This window comes from Vulpes lagopus, chromosome 11, assembly GCF_018345385.1.
Source record: "Vulpes lagopus strain Blue_001 chromosome 11, ASM1834538v1, whole genome shotgun sequence".
Classification (NCBI taxonomy): domain Eukaryota; kingdom Metazoa; phylum Chordata; class Mammalia; order Carnivora; family Canidae; genus Vulpes; species Vulpes lagopus.
This window is the reverse complement of record NC_054834.1, coordinates 73107456-73132633: the sequence shown is the minus strand read 5'-3', so window position 1 is coordinate 73132633 and position 25178 is coordinate 73107456. Positions and strand designations below refer to the sequence as shown.

At 54.2% G+C, this 25178-nt stretch overlaps 1 protein-coding gene across 2 annotated transcripts in view; it reads left to right on the top strand.

Moving 5' to 3' along the window:
* LRP5 (LDL receptor related protein 5) overlaps positions 1-25178 on the top strand; it is a 108973-nt gene that overhangs the window by 29678 nt on the left and 54117 nt on the right. For both annotated transcript variants that reach the window (XM_041773934.1, XM_041773933.1), the window contains exons 2-5: positions 125-521; positions 6727-6924; positions 10315-10511; positions 11638-11769. In XM_041773934.1, the coding sequence (XP_041629868.1) occupies positions 125-521; positions 6727-6924; positions 10315-10511; positions 11638-11769 (924 nt within the window). The remainder of the gene's footprint in view (positions 1-124; positions 522-6726; positions 6925-10314; positions 10512-11637; positions 11770-25178) is intronic.

The window sequence follows — 25178 nt, the reverse complement described above, 5'->3', positions numbered from 1 at the left end:
CCCAGGGGAGTGGGAGGAAGGAGCAGAGGGCCTGGGGGTGTGGAGTGCCCACGGCCCCCTGTGCCAGGGTGTGCAGGCTCTGGCTCAGTGAGTGGTCCTCATGGTTCGCTTCCACCCCCTGCAGCCTCACCACTCCTGCTGTTTGCCAACCGCCGGGATGTGCGGCTGGTGGACGCTGGCGGAGTCAAGCTGGAGTCCACCATCGTGGTCAGCGGCCTGGAGGATGCGGCGGCCGTGGATTTCCAGTTCTCCAAGGGAGCCGTGTACTGGACGGATGTGAGTGAGGAGGCCATCAAACAGACCTACCTGAACCAGACGGGGGTTGCTGTGCAGAATGTGGTCATCTCTGGCTTGGTGTCACCTGATGGCCTGGCCTGTGACTGGGTTGGCAAGAAGCTGTACTGGACGGACTCAGAGACCAATCGCATCGAGGTGGCCAACCTCAATGGGACGTCCCGGAAGGTCCTCTTCTGGCAGGACCTTGACCAGCCACGGGCCATCGCCTTGGACCCCGCTCACGGGTAAACCCAGCTGCCTTCCTTCTTGGTGGGGGTGAGGGGGGGTCGGGGTTTCCTTCTTAAATTTGCTTGGGCCCGAGCAACTTTTTCAGAGAAAACCTGACAATCTTACGAGTTTACCTTTCAGAACTTGTTGAGAATAATTTTCCCTTGATATGAGGAACTTGTTAGGGGATTGTTTCTCTGAGCTCTCCGGAAGCCCTCTGCTCCCCTCTGTTCCCTGGTCTGGCTGAGCTCACAGTGACCCACGAAGGCTCAGGGCCCAGCGGTGAGTTCCAGGTGGGATTGTGTGAGTGGCAGTGAAGCTAAGAACATCCTTGGATTTGAAGGCCGGGAGGGAGAGATCATGGGGAGGTGGCTGAGTGTCACTGCCTAGCTTGGCCAGGCTCATTCTAGATTTTTCTGAGTGGGAGCTTTTGCTCAGTGACCCCTCCACCCTCAGTCCCCTCTTCCCACAGCCTGGGAGTGACACACTCTTACCTGGGCAGCAGGTGCCTACCTGCTATCAGCAGCTGACCCACTGATGTGTGTCCAGTTCTCTGCTGATTCAGTTGTCAGAGGTGGATGGCTCCCTGACATCTGGAACGGAAACACAATAAGACCCCCGGGTTCTGGTCCTGATGCCACCCACTTGCTCGTGTCTCCTCTGCCCTGTCAGCCTGCCCCAGGGTGGGTGGAACAGGGGCTGGGAAGTGCAGACCTGTCCTGCTGGGGCTGGCATTTGGGTAACTCAGGGAACAGGTTGGTGGAAGGGGTGCTGTGGTGGCCGAGTAAACCTCCTTAGGTTGGGGGTGCTCGGTTGACTTAGAAAACGTACCTTGCTGGCTCTGCTGTCCACCATGTGCACACACGCGAGGTATGGGATGGTCTGGGATTTATGGCCCTGGTGTCTGACTCACTGAAGTCAGGCCAGACAAGCCTGATGCCTCCACCACGAGAGGAGCAGCCCAGCCCAGCATCCTGAGGGGCCAGCCCAAACAGTGACTTCCCTTAGGCACCTCCTGCCCCCCTTCTGAGCAGGCTGAGCTGCTCAGGGCCAGGCTGCCCTTCCAGGATGTTCCCCATTTCAGACCTCTCCCATACTGCTGTGTGGCTCCAGGACTTGCAGGAGGTGGCAGCTGGCATGGGCTGAGTCTCCCTGGCTAAGAGGGAATATTGTCAGTGATGGGAGAGGCTGAGGGGTGCTGCCTGGAGGCCCTTATGATGCACCAGGGGGAGAAGACCATAAATGTTGTATGCTCAGGAGAGATGTATGCCACAGAGGAGAATAGTGCAGGGCCTGAGGACAAAGAAAATGAGGCAAGGGGCTTCCTGTTGTAGGTCAGGAGACTAGGAACATCTGTTGGTGACATTTGAGCAGAGACCTGAAGCAGATGAGAGTGAGAGCCACATGGCCATCCCAGGGATACATATCCAGGCAGTGAGAGCTGCCAGTGCAAAGGCCCTGGGGTAGGAGGAGGCCCGGCCTGTTGGAGGGGCTGTAGTGGAGTGAGGGGGAGAGGGAAGGACACAAAGTAGGGGAGGGGCAGGTCCTGTTTAGAGTGGAGGGGTTGCTCTTCCAACTCATGTAAAGGAGTCCCTCTGGCTGTTAGAGTGAGGTTGGACTTTGAGGTGGGAAGGGCTCTCATTAGCAGCTATCAAGCTGTCATTGTGATCTGATAGAAGGTGGAGGCTTGGATCAGGAAGCTAGTGGGCTATGGGTGAGCAGTGGCCAGATTTGGGATGTTTTGAAGTCAGAGTCATGTGGGTTTGCTGGTTCTTTGCATGCAGGTTAGAAAGATATGAAGCAGGGGTGACTTGCTGTTCTGTGCCTCAGTGTCCCCATCTGTACAGGGTGTGACCATGTCATGTCATGCAGAAAACACCAAGAACAATTAGTGGTTTCAATAAATATTAGTAGTTGTTACACTAAAAATGCCCCTGCCTCACCACCCCAGATACAGTCTCCTTGTCTGTGCACAGAGTTCTCTCTTTTCTTCCTTATGACCTCTCACTGTCTTGGTTGGGAGGTACTTGGTGCCTGGTTGGGAGGTGCTCAGCACTTGGTGGGGAGGTGCTCAGTACTTGGTGGAAAGGTGCTTGGTAGGGGGGTACTTGGTGGAGAGTTGCTTGGTGGGGAGGTGCTTGGTGCTTGGAATGGAGGTACTTAATGGGGAGATGCCTGGCACTTGGTAGAGAGGTGCTTGGTGCTTGGTTGGGTCTTCTCCATGTTCACGTCCAGGCTGGCCTTGCCTGTGCCATCTCTGCGAGTCGCTCAGTCTCTGGCTTTGGCTTTTCTTATTAAATGTTTGAAATCCTTTCTGATCTTGCCTCTGAATTCTCTCCCACAGCCTGGCCCCTGGGGTGAAGTTGACTTTGGTATTGATGCCCTGAGTAGGGCATTCTGAGGCCCTAGCCTCTCCCCCACACTTCCCCTGGGTAAAAGGTTAGAGGCACCATGCTGCCCAGGAGGGGAAGACTCCAGCCAGTACCCAGATGCCATGGGCAGCACCACTACTCTTGCTGAATACAGATTGGGGCTGAGTCCCGGGGACAGGACCACTGTCCTAAAGAATAGAGACAGTGGATCTTGTGCTCTCTCCTGGCCACAAGCATGAGGTTGCAAGAGCAGTAGCGCCCCTTCCCGGTCCCGTGGGAGCCTTTCCCACATCAGATGAGGGGACCCGGACCTCAGGAGGGTAGATTCTCAGTCCATCTCAGTGTCCACGCCACCAAGAGCCCACAGCCAGGAGGGCCCTGGTCCTGACACTAGGCTTGATATGGTTTCCACAGCATAGGTAGTAAAGTGCAAACGTCCAGGTAGGGTAGAGGGTGGACACCCCCTCCCCAGTGCCACGTGCCCACGTGGGGGGCAGAGCAGGCACTCAGGGAGACCTTCTGGCCCTGAGTACCTGGTGCCGGGGACAGGGCCAGGGGTGCAGGGGAGGCCCAGCTGGCATCAGCCCAAGAGGGGCTGCAGTGGCTCCTGGGTCTCAAGTTAAAGCCAGGCTGAAACCCAACCCCTTCTTTAAAATGCAAAATGGTCCTTCCCTAAAATAACACACAACCGCGACCCACCACGAACGCAGCCAGCCTCTGCAGAGAGACCAGGCAGCCGTGCTTTCCTTCGGAAGTTGATTTTCCCCCGTGGAATTTGGCCAGGCCTGGGGCAGTGTTCAAGATTTTGCAAAAGTACATCCACGCCAACTGGTCTCTGGTAATGGAGTGGCTCGCAAATTCCCCATTTAAGGAAACCAGCGGGCCTCTGTTATGAAACCCGGGGGAAGGAATTTGAATTATGCTCCTCACGGAGGTCCCGAGCCTTCACATTTTCCGGCCTTTCTCGTTGGCTGCAGTGGAGCATTCAGGGAGGTCATGAGTGGATCGCTCTGAGATTTATTCTCCTGATATCTTCTTGGCGGGTGGTGGGAAGGCTGGGCCCTGTCTGGGCTGCTGGGGGCAGGGAAAGCGTTGGGAAGAAAGGCGGCTACAGCAGGCTGGCGGGAGCCTTTGCCGAGCTGGCTGACAGCACCTGCCAGCCCGGGGCTGCCAGGAAAAGTGCACCAACGCCCCGGGCCTGCTGGCACGGGGGTGAGTCATATGATGGCTGGGCTCTGGTCTTACTCAGAGAACCACACGGTGCTCCCAGAACCGCTGGTGCAGGTCAGCCTCAGTTTTGTAGACTCAGTTTTTCCATCTGTCCAGTGGGAATAGTAATTCCTGCTTCCCCTTCATCTGCTGAGTACTCGCTAGATGCAGAGGAGAGAGTGCAGGAGAGGCTTCTGGGACAGTTGTTCCGTGTGAGGTGTGCCTTCTTCTCTCTGTCCCCATTGGGCATGGAGAGCAGGGGAGCTTGGTGACAGTAAGCTTGCTGCCACATGGGGCAGAGGGTGCTTTTTGAACCAAGCCCCTGCAGGCTCATTCTCAGTGACCTTGTCACAGCTCCTCCAGCAGATAGTAATGGCACTGGCTTGGAAATGACACCCCTCTGGGAAGGCTGCACAGCCTCACAAATGCAGCTGGTCACTCAGGCACCCACACCTCCTGTGGCCGCCGGGGTCCCACTGGACAAGGACCCATGAAAGGCCAGGTGGAGTTTGTTCTCCCCACACCCCTGATGAGTGTGCTGACCTCTGGCGCACAGCAGTAGCTCAGGGTTTGCTGAAAACGGATGAAATCTGGGAAGAGGTAGAGCCGAGAGCAGTGGGAGGGGACTTGCTTGGTGGGAGGGAAGAAGCTTGAAGGGGAGAGAGAGTCCATGGGCCCTGGAACTAGGATGCCTGAGAAGGGACGGGCCACAGGCTCTCCCCATCTGGATTTACCATCCCAGCAGGCCCTTTCATGATGGCACAGATGGGGCCCGGGAGCTCCCTGCCTTCCTGGGTCAGGGTTCCAGCCTAACTCCTGTTGGCCCAGCATGGACGAGCTGCCTGCTTTTAAAACAAAGCCTGGCCCAGGGTTATGGGATTTGCTGATTGACCAGGACCCACCCACACCTACCTCAGAAGGAGAGCTTCATAGACCACACGTGGCAGCAGGGCTTCTCAAAGGGACACTGTCCTACTTATCTGCCGAGAGACACTGGGCAGAGCAAATAAAATAGGTCTGCCACTTGTGTCCTGTGGCTTATCCACGTCCGACTGGAACCTGAGGGTCATGTGTCCTCCAGGCTGGTGTGGTTCCTCTAAGCTGTCACCAAGACCCATGCCTGGCTTTGAGGAGCACGCTGGGTGGTCACCCCACCTGGAGAACTAGATGTGTTCTCTGGGTGCTGGTGAGCTTTTGGCCTGTCACCCCGGCTGCCTGGTGTCACTGCATATTATGTCTGCTTATGTGATGGGACATCACATAAGGAAGACTTTAAGGAGGTAGGGTGGCTTCTCAATGGATGTGAAGCACCTGCCCCTTATTGAAAGCTGGAGGATGTGGATAAACAGAGCCAAATCACCCACAAACCCACCCAGGCAAAAATGCTATTACTATTGCAGGGCACAACGCCACCCATGTGGGTTTTATTTTTTTAATAGACTTTATATTTTTAAGCAGTTTTAGGTTCACTACAAAACTGAGGGGAAGGTATAGAAATTGCCCGTATACCTATGAACAGTCTGTGGTTTTGACCATGATTTAACATCATGTGTCCACCAGTGTCGAAAATCCTCTCTGCCCCACCTGTTTGTCCTTCCCTCCTCCACCTCTGGCAGCCCCTCATCTTTCTGTTCTGTAGTTGTGTCTTTTCTGAGATGTCCTGTGGTTGGATTCACACAGTATATAGCCTTTTCAGATTGGCTTGTCTTGGTAATATACATTTACGATTCCTCCATGACTTTCCATGGCTTAGTGGCTCATTTTTTTAGACTGCTGAATAATATTCCATTCTACATGTTTTTAATTGGCTTTAGCAGTTCACTTACAGCATTTTTGTAGTAGCAAAAAATCAGAAACAACTCAAACGCCCAATGTGGAGTTGTGTAAATAATTTATAGTACATTAAGAGAACAAGGAGGATATCTATTAGTATATTGCTAACTGAGGACACATGGGAACAGTGTATTTTGATTACTCAACCTTTTTTTTTTTTTTTAGATTTTATTTATTTATTCATGAGAGACAGAGAGAGAGAGACAGAGAGAGAGAGAGAAGCAGAGACACAGGCAGAGGGAGAAGCAGGCTCCATGCGGGGAGCCTGATGTGGGACTCGATCCCAGGTCTCCAGGACTCGATCCCAGGTCTCCAGGATCACACCCTGGGCTGAAGGCAGCGGCGCTAAACCGCTGAGCAACCTGGGCTGCCCCCCAATATTGTTTAAAAATTAATATGTTACTAACTGCTTAGAACACAAATTAGAGGAGCACTTGGGTGGCTCAGTTGGTGAAGCGTCTGACTTCAACTCAGGTCATGATCCCAGGGTCTTGGGATCGAGCCCCACATCGGGGTCCCTGCTCAGTGGGGAGCCTGCTTCTCCCTCTCCCTCTCCCTCTGCCTGCCACTCCCCTTGCTCTCTCTCTCTCTCTCTCTCTCTCTCTCTCAGATGGATAAATAAAATCTTAAAAAAAAAAATTGGAAGCAATAATAGCCTAGCCCCTAAGCACTGGTTCTCTCTAGTGGGTGAGATTTTAGGATGAATTCACTGTTTCTATGTTACATGTTTACATTCGTGTGGATAGAAAATGAGGACGAAAGCAGATCTGAGCTAGCCTTGTCTGCTTGTGCTCTGCCTCCTTGTTAGATACATGTACTGGACAGACTGGGGAGAGACACCTCGAATTGAAAGGGCAGGGATGGACGGCAGCACCCGAAAAATCATCGTGGACTCGGACATCTACTGGCCCAACGGACTGACCATCGATCTGGAGGAGCAGAAGCTCTACTGGGCCGATGCCAAGCTCAGCTTCATCCACCGCGCCAACCTGGACGGCTCCTTCCGGTAAGTGGGCCCCCACCTCTTACTCTGCTCCCCAGCCACCGCCAGGGCCTTGGCCAGGTCTGGGCTTTTCAGAACTTCAAACAGAGAGTGCCCAGGGCATGTCTAATACCACACCCAGGCAAGATCTGCCATCCACTGTGGGAATGCATTCACAAAAAAACTACAGAATGTTCATTCTAAGTGGGGTTGGAAGACGATAAACAGCCCCATGTCACACACAGGTTTTGCCACCAAATGAGTAATAGAACTCTTGAAATTTTCAGAGCTTTTTGGATTTCAGAATTCCAGATAAGGGATTGCAGACCTAAAGCCCAGGGGGTCTGACGGGGTTGTGAGCTATTTGGCTGTGTACCCCCTTCATCCCTGTGCCAAGTACGCATCCTGAGGGCAGGAGCAGGGTTGGTTTTGGTGTTCATTGCATCCCCCAGTCTTGTGAGAGGACCTTATACATAGTAGTTTCTCAGTAAAATGAATTAAGTGAATGAAATATAAAGGATTTTTTACTTATTAGGTAATTGCTTTTAGAACTTTCTGGTCAGCTTAGCTTGACAGCCCCTGCCTCATTACCCTATAGATGTAGCAATGTCCCTCCCATGCGGAGGTGTTCATTTATTTTTTATTTATTGACCAAAGGCTGCCTGTTAGCTCTGTGCCAGGTCTTGGGGATCCTCCTGGAAGGACAGACCCTGTTCCTGCATGGTGGAGCTCCTGAACCAGGCACGGCATATGTGGGTGCTGGTGCCACGGGCTGCAGTCACATGGTGTTGGGAACACTTAGCTGGATCTCTCCACACAGGTAGATGACAACTCCATAAGATGTGAGGATGTTAGCAAGTTTGCCACATTTTATCCAGGCCTGTGTATTAGTTAGCTATTGCTGTGTAACAAAATACCCGCAAATGTGGCCACCTAAATCAACAAACAGGGTTTTTTGCAAGAAAGGGGTATCAAGAATTAAGAGTGGCTTTGCTGGTTTAGCTCAGAGTGTGCCCTGTGGTTATAAGCAAGCTCTTGGCTTGGTCATCTGAAGGCTTGACCAAGATCAATCTCATGGTGGTTGGCAGGAGGCCTCAGCTCCTCCTTGATCTCTGCGGACCATGCCTAGCTGGTTAGAAACATTCTATCCCATTGTTTCTGTGAGCACAGACTGGCCTGGGGCCTGGATGGAGACCTGGAAAGTGTGGCAGCCTGAAGAGCTGTGATTCTTGGGAAGTTGAATGACCCTGGCCATTGTGAAGGGAGTGTGTGAGGCCAGAAAGGCTGCAGGCTGAGGGTCCCTGGCAGAGGGATTGTGACAAGACAGGAAGGATGGTGGTGGCATTTAAGACATGATGATGACGGTGATGATTATGGTGATGCTGGTGATAGTGATGTAATGATGGTGGTGGTGATGATAATGATACTAATGGTGGTGACAATGATGGTGGTGGTGGTGATAGTGGTGAAGATAGCAATGACATGGTGATGTGGTGATGGTGGCTAACCCTTCCATACCGCTTGGTGTTTGCCAGGATATTTATCAGTTCGTTTCATGCTCACACCAACCCTAATGTGCTAGTAGTTATAATCCCGTATTATGATATTGCACAGAGAGGCATGTGAACCCCCCCAAGGCTAGTCAGAGTCAAGATAGGAAGCCAGGCACTATGACTCCAGGGTTCCCTCAGCCCTTCTTCTGTCCTCCTCAGCACCAGATTCTTCTGGCTCTGCAGGTCGCTAACACTCTTTATGGATGTGTGTAGGGCCATTCCAGTAGAAGCATAATCTGCTGGTAAAGAGGGCAAGCACTGCAGCCAGATGGACCTGCTTGGTCCCCTCTCAGCTGTGACCATGGCTGGGTCACTTCACTGCTCTGAGCCTCAGGACCTCACATGTGAATTGGGGGTGGCAATTATACTTTCTAGGGGTATTCACAGGGTTTGATGCAACAACAGACATCAAACTCATTGCATGGTGCCTGGATACAGTAAGCACTCAATAAAGGCTGTGCTCAGGAAGTTCCTGGACCCAACAGGAGGTGGGGTGGGCATGGTTGGGCCAGCACCTGAGAGGAGGGGTGAGGGTGGGTGAGAGGAGCTGAGGCCTGCACCAGCTTCCTGTGGTGCCTCTGGCTGAGGCAGGGCTTGGGGGGAACAGCCTGAGATATGATGGGCCTCTGGCTTCTTTGGTTAAAAAAGGACATCATGAAAGACAGTTGGGTGGTTCCTCAGAATGTCAACGTTGAGTGACCGTACAATGCAGCAGTTCCATTCTGGGGAGAGATGCCCGAAGGAAGTGAGAATTGGTATCAGAATAAATACATGTGCGCATATGTCCGTAGCAGCAGTGCCCACTGTAGCCCAGAGGTGGAAGCAGCCCTGGTGTCTATCGCAGATGAATAGATAAACCAAGCATGGTCCGTCTGTGCCGCGGAATATTGTTCAGCCATAAAAAGGAAAGCTGCACTGGCATGCCTACAACGTGGGTGACACAGAAGGACTCCGTTTATAGGAATGTCCAGAACATGCAGATCCATGGAGACAGACAGTAGGCTGGTGGCCTCTGGGGGCTGAGGTGGAGGGGATGGGAGGAGGAACAGGCGAGTGGGCTCTGGGTTCTCCTGAGGAGCTGTGGGAATGTCTGGGAGGTAGATGGAGGGAGTGGTGGTAAAGAACTGTAAATGTGCTTCATGGCACCGTATTGCTCACTTAACAAAATGGTTGATTTTGTGTTATGTGAATGTCACCTCAATGAGCTTATTTTAAAAGTTACACACGCTGGGGAGGTGGTGGTGACCAGCCCCCTGCAGGCCACCACCCCGCCCCGCCCCGGGAGCCTGTAGTCGGGGGAGGGTCATTAAACCAGATAATCACACATGCTACCAGGTGTAAAATTATGAGTCTATTACCAGCGTCCATAATCCTGTTAAAAAAAGTTGTTCGCTGGGCGTTATAAACACATGAAAGAGTTGCTTTTTCTGGCACTGATAAGCAATTTCAATTTACTCTGATACTGTAAGTTATTGGCATTACAGGAATGAGCAGGCACATTTGGTCCAATTTGTACTACGTTGTGGAAACATCAGGGCTGAGCAGGCATGCTTGTCACCAGCTCGCTGTCATCAGCTGCGGCTCCCCCCTTGTTTCCCTGTGGGGCACTCTGCCGCCAGCTACTTTTGTAGAAACAGGTGGGGAGGGGAGGCCCATGTCACCGTGAGGGACAGCAGGAGGCTGGCTGAGTCTGGGAGCTGCCCTGCACACATGGGCCAATTCCTGGGATGCCTGCCCCACGGTTATCCTATGTGATGTGAATGGGTCCACCGTGGCCGGTGCGGAGGGTGTTCAAAGCTGGGGGCGTGCGGGGCTGTGGGGAATCTGCTGATGGCTCATCCGTCTCCTCCCTCACCTGCAGGCAGAAGGTGGTCGAGGGCAGCCTGACGCACCCCTTTGCCCTGACACTCTCTGGGGACACTCTGTACTGGACAGACTGGCAGACCCGCTCCATCCACGCCTGTAACAAGAGGACTGGAGAGAAGAGGAAGGAGATCCTTAGCGCTCTCTATTCACCCATGGATATTCAAGTACTCAGCCCAGAGCGGCAGCCTTACTGTAAGTGGGGGGCTGGGGAGAGGGTGGCTGGCCTCTTCCCTCAGCTGAAGCCCTTAGTCTTGGGGTGCTGGCCTCAGAGCAGTGGAGGAGAAGAGGAGGTGCTGGTAGAGGGGAGGGAGGTGTTTGCAGAGTGCAGGGCCAGGTTCGGGGGCAACCAGGGGAACTCTCTGCAGAGCTGGTGTGAGGGCTGCTTCATGTGCCCCCTGCCCCCCGCTGTCCTCTCTTCGGAGGTGGCAGAGGGACTCCCCAAGGAAGGTTGCTTTGTTTTCAAGGCCGACAAGTTACAGAATTATTGACGAACAATCAATAAGGCTTTAAGTTGAGACTCAGCCTGGGATCCCCATAGGGTGGTGGCTGGGGTCTTTGTTGGTGAGAAGCTTGAAACACATGGGCTCAGGGCTCCTGTGACAGGTGGATAGCAGAGTGGGGGCCCTGGGTTTATGTAGAAGGTTCCAGCTTTGAACTCAAGAGTGGAGACCCAAAGGGGGCAACTGTTGTCAATGCCAAAGGGAAGGTAGGGCTCTTTGGAATCATTTTCTGGTGAGAACATCATGGTCCTTAAATGGATCCACACTTGGGGCAGCCCACAAGTGGAAGGCGGCTTTAGGGACAGGAGAGGCACCACCCTACAAGTCTCCTCCAGTTGTCGGGGGTGGGGCGGTTCCTACTTTGCATTTTGGGGTACCACACCCCAGCCTGCCCTGGGCAGAGTGAAATGCCGGCAGTATTCAGTTCAGTTGCGTGCTAGTTGTGGACAGTCTTGAGAGAATGAAAAGGGTTGTTTTCAGCACCGAGAGTGTCCAGGTGTGGCCACCAAAGCATTGGTGCATATCCGGTGGGGTCCAAGCATGTCACAAAGACAAGACAGACCTCTGCTCCAGGAGCCCCTGATCCATACCGCATGGGCAGGTCCTGAGATCGTGGCAGGGAAAGCTGAGGGTGGCCTTCACAGAGGAGGTGTTGTCTGAGGGCTTGGGAGAAGACAAGAGTTTCTTATCATAGAGGGTTGGGGGAGGAGCAGGGAGGATGCCCCCAGCGGGAGTGGTGCATGGGGGTGGGAGTAGGGTCGAGTAGGGTCGAGGGCCCTGTTCTAGAACCTTTCCTCAGTCTTCCCTGTCTTCCCCAGTCCACACACGGTGTGCGGAGGACAATGGTGGCTGCTCCCACCTGTGCCTGCTGTCCCCGAGGGAGCCTTTCTACACGTGTGCCTGCCCCACTGGTGTGCAGCTTCAGGACAACGGCAAGACGTGCAAGGCAGGTGAGACAGGGAGCGCTGGCTGGGGGCCTGCCTGGCCCCGGGATGCGGGGGCAGCAGGGGAGCTGCGGAGAGGGGGCAGCCCAGCAGCTGGGACTGGGGTTGGATCTGGGTACTGCTGCCCGCTGGGCACGTTCCCAGGCTCCGGGCTCCGGACTTGCGTTCTGGTCCATCGGGCCAGCTTGCAGTGGGCCGCCAGCACACTGTGGTTGTAGCCCAGATGCTCACTGTTGCCAACTGCCACGTGAAAACTGTGTGGAGTGTAAGAGTGACATTAGGGTGGTGTGGGAGTGGCCAGGGAGCCAGGAGGTACCCTGCGATCCTGCACCCAGAGGGAGATACGGTCTCCTTTCCTGCCTCTCCATCCCTCGAGTGCACGCTGCTGCACACTTGGGATTCATTTCTGTCCTTGCATCCGCTTTCCGTGGGGCCTTTGTGCCCCACTAACCTGCCCCATGGAAATTCAGCTTGCAAGCACATGCTCAATGGGAGAAAACTTCAGGCACAGGGAGTTCAGTGGAGGTCCCTTCCTGAACACAGGTGTTTCTCTTTGCTTCAGGTATATGTCAGCCTCTTTGTTCTCCTCCCTAATTCTCAGCACTTGCCGCTTCCAGGACTTTTTGTATGATTATTTTTTAATGACATGCCACCCCCTGGTCCGGGACAGTGTCTGAAGCTCTTCATTTCCAAGTGTCAGGTTCAGAGTGTGCTCTTCTGGACATGATGCATGTCCAGGATACAGCCGTCTCTGGGATGCCCAGGGCCCAGCGCAGCTGGGTGGAGCCTGAGTGGCCAGTGAGGTGCTGGTGAGAGACGTCAGGAAGCAGCTGCCCCTGGGCCAGGGACTTCCCTGGGGACCTAGGGGCAGAGGGGAGGGAGTGTTACCAGAACTCGAGCATGGGTTTAGAACAAAAAAGCTCAGGGGTGCCAGGGGGGCTCAGTTGAGCACCCAGCTCTTGGGTTTGACTCAGGTAATGATCTCAGGGTTGTGGGATTGAGCCCCACCTTGGGCTCTGCGCTCACTGTGGAGTCTGCTTGAGATTCTCTCTCTCCCTCTGTGCCGCCCCCAGCATACACTCTCTCTGTCTCTCTCAAATAAACAAATCTTTAAAAAAAAGTTCATCTTGGCAAATCTGAAAAATATGGAATATATTAAGTTCCATGTATCTACAAGCAATGACCACATGCCTGTTATGTGCTGGGTGCAGAGAATAAAAGCAGTAAGTGACACTGGCCTATTCCCCACCCCACTCCCCCTGCCGTTTTTAGAGCACATGTGCAAGTTGAGGTGGGGTCAATAGGAGGCCAGCAGGCACACAAATGAATAAAACCAATTCAAATTTGGATCAGAGTAAGGAAGGGCATAAAGGAGAGATTCAGATGGGGTAGGGTGGAAGGTTAGAGACGGTCCTTCCCAGGAGGCACCATTCAGGCTGAGACTTGAGGATTAACAGGGAGGAAGGGCAAGGAACAGTGAGAAGGAACAGCATGTGCAACAGCCCTGGAGCAAAAGCTGGATGGTGTCAGAACTGACTTCACAGGGGTTTGGTCTGTGCAATCACTCGGGGCCCCGAGTTCAAAAGAGCCCTGGTTTGATGCTCTGTTGTTGCTGACTTGAAATGCTTAATAATTTTTGGACAGGGGGCCCCGCATTTTCATTTTGGAGTGGCCCTGCAATTTATGTAGCCAGTCCTGCTTTGTGTGCAGGAGAAACTGAAGGGAATCTGGAGGTAGTCTTAACATTTTGCTGCTTCTTTCTCTGCTGCTTTTCCATGGGTGTTTCTGCATTTTACTCAATATTATTGCGGGAGTACTTGCAATTATAGGAGGTGTATATGCTTCTAAAACATGAGTTTTAGTGCCTGAAAAATGTTTATCCAATAACACATCTGTCCCCAGTTGTGCATTTCTGTTTTATTTATGTTTTTGCTATTTCCAAGTCGTGCTGCCATGAGAGAGCCAGCTTGGGGCCTGGCCCTAGAGTTAGAGGGATCTGAACATGGTGTCTGTTGCTGCCATGTGAAGCAGGAGATCCATGCACCCACAGATCCAGGACTGGAGTGTGGAGCCCCCTAGAATCCCAGAGTCATGGCCCAGTGCAGCTATACAGCTAGAGAAGCCTAGAGTTCCCCAAAGGGTTGCCCAGGCTACCCTGGTGTACAAACGGCTGTTGGTCATCAGGGGTGGACGGTGTCTGGGGCCTTGTCACTCTGTGCCTCTCTTCCTCTTTTGAGAGGTAGGGCTCACCGACCACCCCCTGCCCAGGGGAGCTGGGGAGGACAGTGTATTGATAGGACTTAGAAGTGCTGTGCAGGGCACCCAGTGCATAGTCTATGCACATACATGGCAGCCACACCCACCATTCACACCGTTGGGATCCGTCTTCACGTTGGGCCAGAGGGAGTAGGGCAGGTCTTCCAGAGGCCTAAGTTTGTCTCCACGGTCCACAGTCTTCCCACCCCTTGGGGGAGGGCTGCCTTCTTTTCCAGGCAGAGGAGCAGGGACTTTCTGGTTCTCTGCATTCCAGTAGCTGGAGCCTCTGAGCTCTGGGGACCACTGCCTGTGGTCAAGCCCTTTGAGGGCATCCTGTTCTTTCTGCAAACATCTGTGGGAGGTGGGGTATAGGAGGCAGAGTAGGAGATGCGCTCTGGGGGGGGGGGGGGGAAGCCCTCCTGGAGGAGGCTGTACAAGGGTGAAGGGGGTTGGCTGGAAGCTCTGGTGGAGAGCTGGCACCAACCCTTGTGGATTGAACCTGGTGAGTTAGCAGCAGGGCCTGGCCCTGTGGGAAGCTGTCTGGCAGGGAGCTGATCCTTCAGGAAGGATGGCCAGCTTGCAGATTCCCCTGGGATTCAGGTCTTGTGAGAGCCATTTCCATCTCCCAACTGTAAAGGGCACTTTTACAAATAACTCAGTTGGAGAATGCCAAGTGAGAGGAAGAAAAAATTTTTGTTGTCTTTCAGGGCAGCCTCCTTGGGTGTGTGGGTGTGTGGATCTGTCTGCATAGAGCAGCTCAGGGGGCTCTTTCAGGCTTTTGCTCCAAATGCCCTGGAGGGTGTGTCACAGGAGGGGGAAGCTACCAGAGGACACAGAAGGGATGGGCTGGGACTTTTGCTCTGAATGAGAGTTCTGTGTTTTGATAAGAATAGTTCCCACCCCGTGTGCTTCCCACCAAATAGACTGGCTCTGGAGGCTTCATGGGGCTTCTGTAGCTTCCTGCCCTGGGACCACTTGAAGTTTTGTGGGAAAGGGGAAACAGAGTTTCCTCAAGATTTTAGTTCGAGTTGAGAAGAAATCCAGAGCTTCTCAGAACATTTCAAGGGTTTGCCACCAGGGTGGCTCTCTGGAGATCTGGGGTGGAACTGAGGTATGTATCTGTCCATGTATATTAATCTAGAGGTATCAGGGCATGAGTGAAACATGGATTCCATCTTTGAGGGGTGTCTGTTTGGGGGACAGACATGGCGAGTCAGAGATAGGGTCGTGAGCCAGGACCATGGGCTTTGAACTTCACACAATGTGACAACTCCGCTGGCAGGCTGGGTTTTAGGGCACAGATCTGCCCTCCAGGTTTCATTTCTTGCCACAGAATGTCACATTAAAGGAAGACGTTTGATGAAAGCAGTGTGTCCACTGATTTACTTTTTTCGCGTGGCCTTCCAGGCCTCTCATGTCTGCTGCCTGTAGTTTTGCCTGGGGGTAGGCATGACTTACATTGTGCAGCGTGGATTTGGACTGCTGGCTTTGTGCAGGCGATCCTGAAAGCAGCCTGGAGATAGTAGCTGGAAACATGAGGGTAAATTGGAGAAAGCAAAACACTGAGTCCTGCTGAATGCCCCCCGCTGACAGTGGAGCTCAGAGGCCCCAGTGTGTGGGGACCTGGCGCAGGGCATCGCTGGCTAATGTTGAGCGGCACCTGTGGAGGCTGCCAGTGCTCGGGAGAGGCTTCCTGGTGGCCGGTAGGATGATGGAATGCAGGCACTGGCAGGAAAGATGAACGGAAGGCACCTGCTGGCACAACTTCAGTCTTCTAAAAGGGGAGGCATCAGAAGTGACATTCGCTCTATAGAATGTAGCTTTGCTCTTTAATTGACTTTTGGAGTGGTGAGGAAATCCAGTCTTGGGGAGACCCAGAATTTAGATCAGTTTCCAATTATGTGATGGCTTTGTGTGTCCAGTCACCATTTTTTGATACCTGCACTCACGTCCTGGCTGTGTGATCTTGGGAAAATAACCCAGCCTCTCTGTTTTCAGTTTCCTCCCCTGTAAAAAGAGATGATAATAGTACCTGATTGTTGGGAGGAAGGCCTGGCCACCCAACAAATATGAGCTGTGCTTAAATTTAAACTTGAACTTGGAGCCAGACAGGCTAGTCTCATTTGAGGCCAGAAGAGCAATTCTTCCCTGAATGTTTGAAATCAGATGATGAGGCTGGGTGGTGGCAAGAGGAGTTTTGAAGATGGCATAGGGTGGGTGGGGAGCAGAAGAGTAAGGGGTATGTTCTGGGGGCACTGGGCATGTGGCTCCCTTTCCAGGGATGAAGGCCAGCATCAGGCTGGGCAGGATTGGGGTCTGAGGCAGAGGTCTGGATGTGTCAAAATTACTCGGACCCTTACATCACGTACAGATTCCCCAGGCCCCAGCAAATCAGAGTCTCCAGGACAAGGGCCAGGTATGGGAGGCAGAAGGCTGAGTCTGGACTTGACACGCACCCAAGGTGGCTCATGTGCTGCATTTGGGGAACCTCCACACAGCCGGGAACATCTCAGGACCTGGAGCCACGGCCTCAGGCATGGCTTGGCGGATTCCTGGGGCTTTCACTCTGGGCATCTGACCATCTTTGCTGTGGATTTGAATCTAAAGACATTTTTGTAATATGCATGAGTCCTATTTTTTTCCTGCTTTTGAGCAAATGAAAGCCAGCCCTGTGCACAGAGTTGACACCACCTTCCCCAAGGAAGGGGCTGAGGTGGCAGAAATGCTCAGACCCCAGTGGATGGGGGTGGTGGTGGTGGTGACAACCCAGGGCCTGCAATCTGTGCCCCAGAGGCAGAGGATGGCGGCACAAGGCAGGGTGCAGAGGGTCATGTCCCAGCTGCTGCCTTCTCACCTGTGAAATGGGGAGAGCAGGGTGACACCCCTCCATGTAGCTGGGGGACAGTTGAGAGGCTACTTTCTGCAGCACCTGTGTGGGGGCCACACAGACAGGATGGGAGACTTGGACTCCCTTCCTTAAGAGCAACACTGGCTTATATCCCATGGCCCTGTGGGTGGGGTGATACCCACTTGCCACAGGGTGTGACGTCTCAGGTCCCCGAGCCCCTCCTCAAGGGGCCCCAGTGGAGGTCCTGTAGGCTAGGAGACTAGAACCATCGATGTCCTAGCAAGCGGTCCCTCCTGGGTCCCGGCTCTGCAGGGGGTGAGCTTGGTGAGACCCTGGGGCCCGAGTGACTCTTGTCTCGTGAGCCAGGCAGGGGAGGACGCCTGGGCCGGCCGTGATCCCATGCAGCGAGCCAGCGTCCTCCAGCGCCTGCCACCCCCCGCCCCTCCCCAGCAGCCTGGCCCACGGGGGCGCCCAGCTGGATTTGGTTTTCCCCATGTTTTTCCAATTATGTGGGATCGGCTACAAACAGCAGTAGCGGGGCCCAATCTGGGAGTTACCACCACTGTCCAAGGAAGCCTTCCGCCCCCCGCGCTCTGGCCCAGGCTCTCTGTAGGATACGCCCCTGCTGTTTTGACGTTTATCCCTGTGCACCCCTCTCCACTGGGGGCTTCCAGGCATTGTGCAGCCCTGCTCCCCTGCTCGGGGCCTGAATGACCTGGGCAGGTGATGCGTTGGGGCCGTGTCCAGAGCGGCCAGCCTCCAGCCCATTCCATGCTCTCCACCTTGGCCTTCCTAGAGGAGGCCGTGGCTGCGTGTTGGGGCAGGCGGGAGGCTTGGGCTTCATGATTTACGCCGAGAAGGAGCTTTAACAGATGTTCGTGAGGACAGGAAACAAAAGGACGAGGGGATGTGGGGGGGCTGCGGTGGTGGGGGCCGGGCGAACAGAGGCGTCACTGTTGGGGCTGACGCGCAGACTGACAACTGGGCCAATGTCTCAAAGCCCCTCACATCCATCCGTCTCTCTGGGTGGATTAGCCGGGGCTCAGGGCTGAGGAATAAGGGGCGCGTTTGTTCCTGGTCTGGCTGTCTTGTCACTTATCAGGGAAGTAGGTCAAAGGGAAAAGAAAGGAGGCCCTTGTGGCCGAGGCTGATGCCGCCTGGGCTGTGATTGGCGTTGACTCTGCAAACAGAAGGCAGCTGCTGTTCTCAGCCATGGACCGTGAATTTTTAATAGCAAGAAAATCAGATTGCACAGTCCCAGGAAATGGTGTAACAAGGCCAAGCACTAACTTTTTTTTTTTTTTTTTTCAGTTTTTGGAGATAAGGTATAACTCACAGACTGTAAAATGCACAGATTTTAAGTTTATGTTGTGATGTAGCTTTGAGAGTTGTATGCACCTGCCAAGCCACCACGCTGGTCTGGATACAGAACATGGCCAGCGCCCGGGGGATTCCCGGGTGCCCCCTCCCCACCCACAGGGGCAGCCCTGTCCTGATTTCTATCACCGTGGATTAGTTTTGACTGTTCTGGAGCATCATAGAAATGGAACCACACAGCATGTGTTCTTTTGTGTCTGAGCCTAGAGACTACTAAATCTAATGAAAGAGAGGAGGGGAGCATGCCGTATTCTTAGAAAGAGAAAACTGTCATCCTGCAGCCCTGGGATAAGACAGAGTGGCGCCTCCTGGGTGCGGTTAGCTCCCTGGATACCCTGGGTCCACTGACTGAGAGCTACATTGCAGTCACTCCCAGCCCTGGCCCTGTGTCCCTGCCCTGTCCCCTCCACCAACCTCCCACCCCCTCGCCCTGTCCAGAGTCCCCTTGGCTGGTGCTACCTGAGTTTGACCCCAGAGTGGAGTCAGGTTCTGGGCTTGAGGTCTGGGCCCCGGTGGAGCCCTCAGGCTGCCAGAGAAAGCCCCTCCACCATGGGCTCCTCATGCCCTCTCTGGCTTTGCGGATGGCTACAGGTCCTCAGTCTTGGTTCCTTCCACTGACTGTGCCCTCCCCAATTCCAAGTGCCCTGGAGGCAGTGACTCGATTGCCCCCCCTCGGGCTGGGCTGATGTCAGGAGGCTCTTTTTCACCTTTTGCCTCCTGTTCCCATGGAGGAGATGGATGGTTCACCCCCTTCCCTCTGAGGATTTCCCTTCTGCCTCTGCCTGTGCTGTGCCCGTTGTCTAGAGCACCCTTCCTTGTAGCTCCCCACCTGATGTTCCTCCATTCAGACAGTCCCCGATAGATGTGTCGTGATGCGCTCCCACATCCACTGCAAGGGAGGGACCCTGGCTTCCCATGGGACCAACAGGCCCGGGAAGAATGCTGGGAAAGTTGGTTAGACACCTTCAAGAACATTGGCCATGGTCATCCTGGAACTGGGGACAACTTTGGTGACTGTGCCAAAAGGGACCTCTCCTTGTCCCCTCCCTGCCACCCCAGGTTTGGTAGGAATCAGGGCATCTGAGTCTGGTCTTGGCCTAGATGTGGCTGTGACCTGATGAAATGTAGGATCTTCGTGTCTCATTGGCCTGGGAGTATCAAACAAGCTTGTGTTAAACTGTAAGGTGCCGGGGTGCCTGACTGGCTCAGTCGGTTAAGTGTCCTACTTGACCTCAGCTCAGATCTTGATCTCAGGGTTGTGAGTTCAAGCCCCATGTTGGGCTCCATGCTGGGTGTGGAGCCCACTTAAAACAAAAAACAAAAAAAATTCCAACCAGTCTGAAAGATGAAGTGCACTTGACTTAGGTTGAACCGTGTGACCTACCAGTGCCCAGCCACCTGCCTGCTCTGTGATTTCAGCCTCCACCCCCAGAGCAGGGTAGACAGTAGCAGTAATGATATTGCCTAGGGGCCGCCATGCGGGTGCACTTGACAGGCCAGCCTGCTTCAGAAGTTTGGGCACTCAGAGCTTGCTCGAAGCCACAGAAGAAGGGATGGAGGCAGGATTCGAACCTGGGACCCTGGGGAGCTTTCACAACTGTGAATGTTATCAGGAGCAAGAAGGATTGCTGCTGTTTGCAGGGCACCTACAGTATGCCTGGGCCCCGGAAGGCACTCTGTTGTTTTCTTTTAAAAAGCTGAGCCATGTGCCCAGAGAGGTGGGACCCTGCCTTCCCCATCATGTGAGTCACCGCCAGTTATATAGCTTCCAGCCCCACAACCCTGTTTCAGGTGACTGGGTAGCCTGCCTTCAATGAGTCCAACCAACTGCACTTTGTTCACATGTCTCTCTCTCTCAAGATCCTGTGGCCTGGGTTGTGAGCCTTCAGGGCACCTCTCTGCTGCTGGCTCAGAGAGAATGTGGCCTAAGGGAGGTCACCTGGAGCATGCTCCATGCCCCTGGGAGAGAGCCATGTGCTGGGGCTGTAGCCTTGGGCTCAGGGCCTCACTGACTTTGTCATGGGACCTCCCAGCCTCTCTGGGGAGTCTTATCTACTCCTGACTCTTACGTGTGAGGAGATGGAGGTCAGGTTGCTTACCCAGGGTCACTCAGTGAGGAAATGTGGCTGGGGGCCGAAGTTGGGTGTGACCATTGGGCTGTGTGGCCTGGATGGTGAACAGTCTCTGAGGGGGAGAGGCAGGTGGCAGAGGACGACGTGAAGGGCTGATGCCTGCGAAGAGGAGAGGAAGGGGCTGGCTGCAAGGAAGTCCTGAAGCCGGCACTGACCTTGCTGCCCTGGCCGCCCCAGGCCTTAAGGCAGAGGAGTGACTCTGTGTAGAGCTGTGCAGAAGGAGGCCAGGACCCTGGGCCAAGGTACCTGCCTGGCCTCTCCTGGCGGGCTCTGGCCTCCCATGGGCTCACAGAAGGCCTGGGGTGGGCTGCGCAGGCAGACAGCTGCTCAGGCCTCAGGTTTCTAGTGGAGGCTGAGCCTGGCCCGACCACTTCCCCTGTGGTCACTTGGCATGGTCTCCTGGGCCAGGGCGCCGGGCTGTGGTCTCAGCGCCTGTCCAACAGCTTACCCCAGGGGGCAGTGGAGAAACTTAATCAATTGCTAAAAAACAAAAATAAGTTGGCTGCCTACCAGCTGCGAAGCTGTTTATGGCCTCAGAGACTGTAGTGTGGACGGCGGCCTGCGCCGGGACCGGCTCTGCCCACGCGACTCCAGGCCCACTCCTGAGCCCACGTGAAGTCAGCGATGGTGGGCAGCGAGGGGAGCTGGGGCAGAAGGGAGGTAGGAGGCTCCACTTCCCAAGTCTAGCATGATGAAAAGCTAGTAGGAGGGGTGGCCCTGGGGTAGTGTGAGCATCTGGGTGGGCACCCATCCTTTCTCGGAGATGCCATTGCTTCAGTGGGGACAGTTGTGATGTCCACTCTGCCAGCTGGGAAGGCCAGGCCCTGCTGCTGGGTGGCGGGTGGCACAGGGGTTGTGGGTGCTGCCTCTTTAATCTGTGTTGATTTGGTCAGTCCACATCCTGATATGTGTGGTTTTGCTCATCCTGAAAAATCCTTTCCCATGTTGGAGTACAGAGGGGATTAACCTCAAGGACCTTCCAGGTCTCGCTGGACGACCTGCCAGCAAGCCCTCCTCCTGCTGGGCTGTGGGGGGCTGTGGATCCTTCTGCCCCATCCCACCTCCCTCCTGTGGTTCTTTACTCCCACTCCGCCCAGAACCTGGAGGCTAAAGAGGTCAGCCCCGTGTGGTTGCTCCATTTCCCCTGGTCGTCAGGTGAGAAAGCCTTGTCCCCAGAGCTTCCACCCCCCGCCCCCGCCCACTGGAACCACGAGGCCTCTACCCATAAGCGGGGGCACCATTTTTTAAAGTCTTGTTTTATTCTTGTTAAAAAGTAACATTTGTGTTCACCCTCAAAAAGAAAACATCACACAAAAGAACAGAAAATAAAAACCACCCGGAATGCTGCCGCCCAGACATCGTTGCTGCTAACCTTGTGCTAAGCTTATCACTCCTCGTTGCCCTCTGCTTATGCTCAGAGCTGGGTTTGCATGATTCCATCATAGCGTGTGAGCCCCACTGCACCTCACCTCACACACCGCTTCGCAGGCACGTCCACCCTGACCCTTCTCCAGAGCCCGCTGCTTTAGCGGGTCCCTCATTTACTTGATGTTCTTGCATTAGTGGAACATTTACACTTGCCTACAGAGCTCTTCCTGCAGGTTCGGGCTTTGCTGTTATCACCACACCATGGTGACCCTCTGCAACCAGGAGGAATCTGTGGCCAGGAATCCGTGTGCATTTATTTTCAGCAGCCACTCTGGGCTGGATTCTCAGAGGGGAAGTTGCTGGGTCAGAGGGTCCCTGAGCCACACTGCCGGCCAGGAAGCGTGCACTGGGTACGGTCCTCTGGGAGGCGGGGGCCTGGCTGTGGCCATGCTGGGCTGCCAGCATTTTCCACCTCTAGAAACCTTCCTTTCTCTCGTTTCTTGACTGTGGTTTTTTTTTTTTTCTCCTGTTAATTTGCATTTGTGGTCTTTACCTGCTTGCTGCTGGGATCTGGGCGGTTTTCTTATTGATGTATCCACCTTCTGGTGTACTTAAAAAATGAATAGACTTTATCTGGCATAGCAGTTTTAGGTTTCCAGGACAACCGAGTGGAGGGTCCCGAGAGTTCCTGTGTATCCGCTCTCCCTCCATAGACAGTTTTCACTGTTATTGGTATGTGCTGTCTAATGTTGTAAAAGGCACATGTACTTGCCATGCAAGGGTCAGCAAAGCTCCCTTGACCCATGGGCTGCATGGCTTGCACCTGCTTTTGTGCAGCCTTCGAGCTCAGAATGGTTTTGGCGTTTTTACATGGTTGAAAAGAGAATCACAAGAATGTTTCATGATGTGGGAAAGTAATGATAAACTCAGATTTCAGTGTCACTTCATGCACAAAGTTTGGTTTGCACACTGTTGCTTATGCGTTCTCTGTGGCCACTTTCATACTACAACTTGGGGCTGCCTGATGGCGACAGAGGTGGTTGTGGCCCGCAGAGCCTAGAAGGCTTACAGCTGGTGCTCCACAGAAAACATGTGCAGACCCCCTGCTGGAGACCAGAAGGAAGACCGGGAATGGTCCAAAGATAGCTGCTGTGGACATTTGCGTGTGTTTCCTGCCAGGCTTTTGTTCTAGGATGGCTTTTGTTTGTCTTGTGGCTGGGCTCCTGCTGTATGCACAGCGTGCTGTTTGCACGAGGCTTCCTTGTAGACAGGGGTGGGCTCAGGGCTGTCCTAGCATCCTGTACACAGGCACCCAGCCTCCGAACTCAGACCAGACTCGCCCTGGGTGGGGTGGCAGGGTGGGGCCCTGTTGATGTGTTGATGGGCCAGCCCCATCCCTGCCCATCCCAGCTGCAGAAATGGCCCGGTGCACTCTGGCCTCCACGGTGTGGTGCACAGTGTCCCTCCTGCCTGGAGTCTCCCCACCCCTTGGACCTGCCTGTCCTCCCATGGAAGCTTTCCTCTCACCTCCACTCCCCATCTCTTGTGGATTGAATTGTGTCCCCCCAAAAGACATGGTGAATCCCCGGAACCTATACGTGTGACCTAACTTGGAAATAGGGTCCTTGCCAGTGTAACCAAGTTAAGAGGAGGTCATACTGGTGTAGGATGGGCCCTAAATCCAATCACTGGTGACCTAATAAGAGGGACACTGAGACACAGAGACATAGGGGAGGAGACTGTGTGAAGACCGAAACAGAGGTTGGAATGGTGAAACCACAAGCCAAGGAGCATCCAGGGCTTGTTGGTAACTGCCAGAAACTGGAAGAGGCAAGGAAATCTCCCCCAGAGGCTTCAGAGGGAGCATGACCCTGCCAGCACCTGGATTTTTTACTTCTATTCTCCAGAACTGTGAAAGAGTCCGTTATTATAAGCACACACACCCCAACCCCCATTTGTGCTGATGTGTTACAGGAGCCTTTTCCTGCATCTTGCCTGCTCTGTGTGACCCACAGGACAGTGCCCCATGATGGAAGGCAGCTTGCTCCTCAGGGATGTTGGCAGGGAGGGGTGGTGTTGAGCTTGACATGCCCATGACATTGGGCCATCCCTCAGGTCTGATTTTTTTGTTTTGAGAACGCCTGCTGCCAGGAAGGCTGTGCCCTGGCCTGTGTTCCGCGCCCGCGTTTGGCCTCAGGACAGGGGCGCTGCCCTTCTTTCCTGCGTGTGCTTGCAGGGAGGAAGGGGAGAGGTCAGGAGTCCGCCTGAAGGAGGCTCCGGGGACTGCTGCCCAGCCAGCAAGGGGAAGGTTTCACTTTCCTTGGCAGCGCTGTGGGGCAGGCTATTTGTTTAAACAACCCCAAAGAAAACCATTTGGCCAAACTGTTAGTTTCTAAACAATTTACTTCCCTGGTGTTTAAACAAACTCCTACCCAGGATCTGGGTCTGGCCCCAGGGAGGGGGTTGGCTTCTCCTCTTCATGGCCGGCACAGTGCCCTACACCCTCCAGGTGGCCCAAGGCTGGGGCTGCTGCTCAGACCTCACTGCAAACAACCTTGGAGGTCACCTGTGAGCCGCAGCCTCAGCAAGCATTCAGCGGAGCCCAGGCCAGGGCTTCTCCCTCTCTGGGTTCCTCTCTCCGTGGCCGCCCCCCGCTGGCCTGGCCCTGGACACAGTGCTTTACCACCTTTACGCTTCAGGCAATGAGCTGGGCCGTGGCTCTTGCCCACAAGTCCTGGTCTTCTAGGCAAAGCTCAAATAAAAACTTCAAACGCTCTGCAGCTCAAGGGGTGTCAGACACCCCCATTGGAATCAATTATCACCTACAGATTTATCCTGGCATTCAATTACTGCCTCAGCCACAGAGACTTAATTCTAAGGGATGATGATAATGGGGTTCCCTGACAGTGGGGTGTGCTGGGGGCTTTGCATTGACCTGGTTAACAGAGAACTGGGGCCAGACACACTTGACAGCTCTGAGCCCACTGGGGACACTCTGCAGGGATCTACTACATGGTCACAGCCTCATGAATCTGAGGTTCTTGAAGCTGGCAGCCAACTGCCCCAGTCTCCACTGGCCCCCTTAGCAGGCCCACCTGTAACCCCAGCTCTCCTCCTAGTACCTGTTCACTGGTGGTCTTCCTCACTGAAGGTCTCTGCCCTGCGATCCCAGGAGCACCATGGGGGTCGATCCTGTGTTGGTTTTGCCCACCCCCACCCCTAGTTTCCTGGTCCAGGGCCTGGTGTGAAGTAGCTGCCTGCAGAGATACTGGTGGGGTGACCGAGCTAGTGGGGCAGTGCTTTAACCCTGGGCTTCCAATGTGTGCCATCTCCAGAGATCCAAGTGTCTGCAGGACCTTATTTTCCCTCTCACTTCTGTGTGCCTTTGAGCCAGGAGCTTTACCTCTCTGTGCATCAGGGTCGTCCTCAGTAAA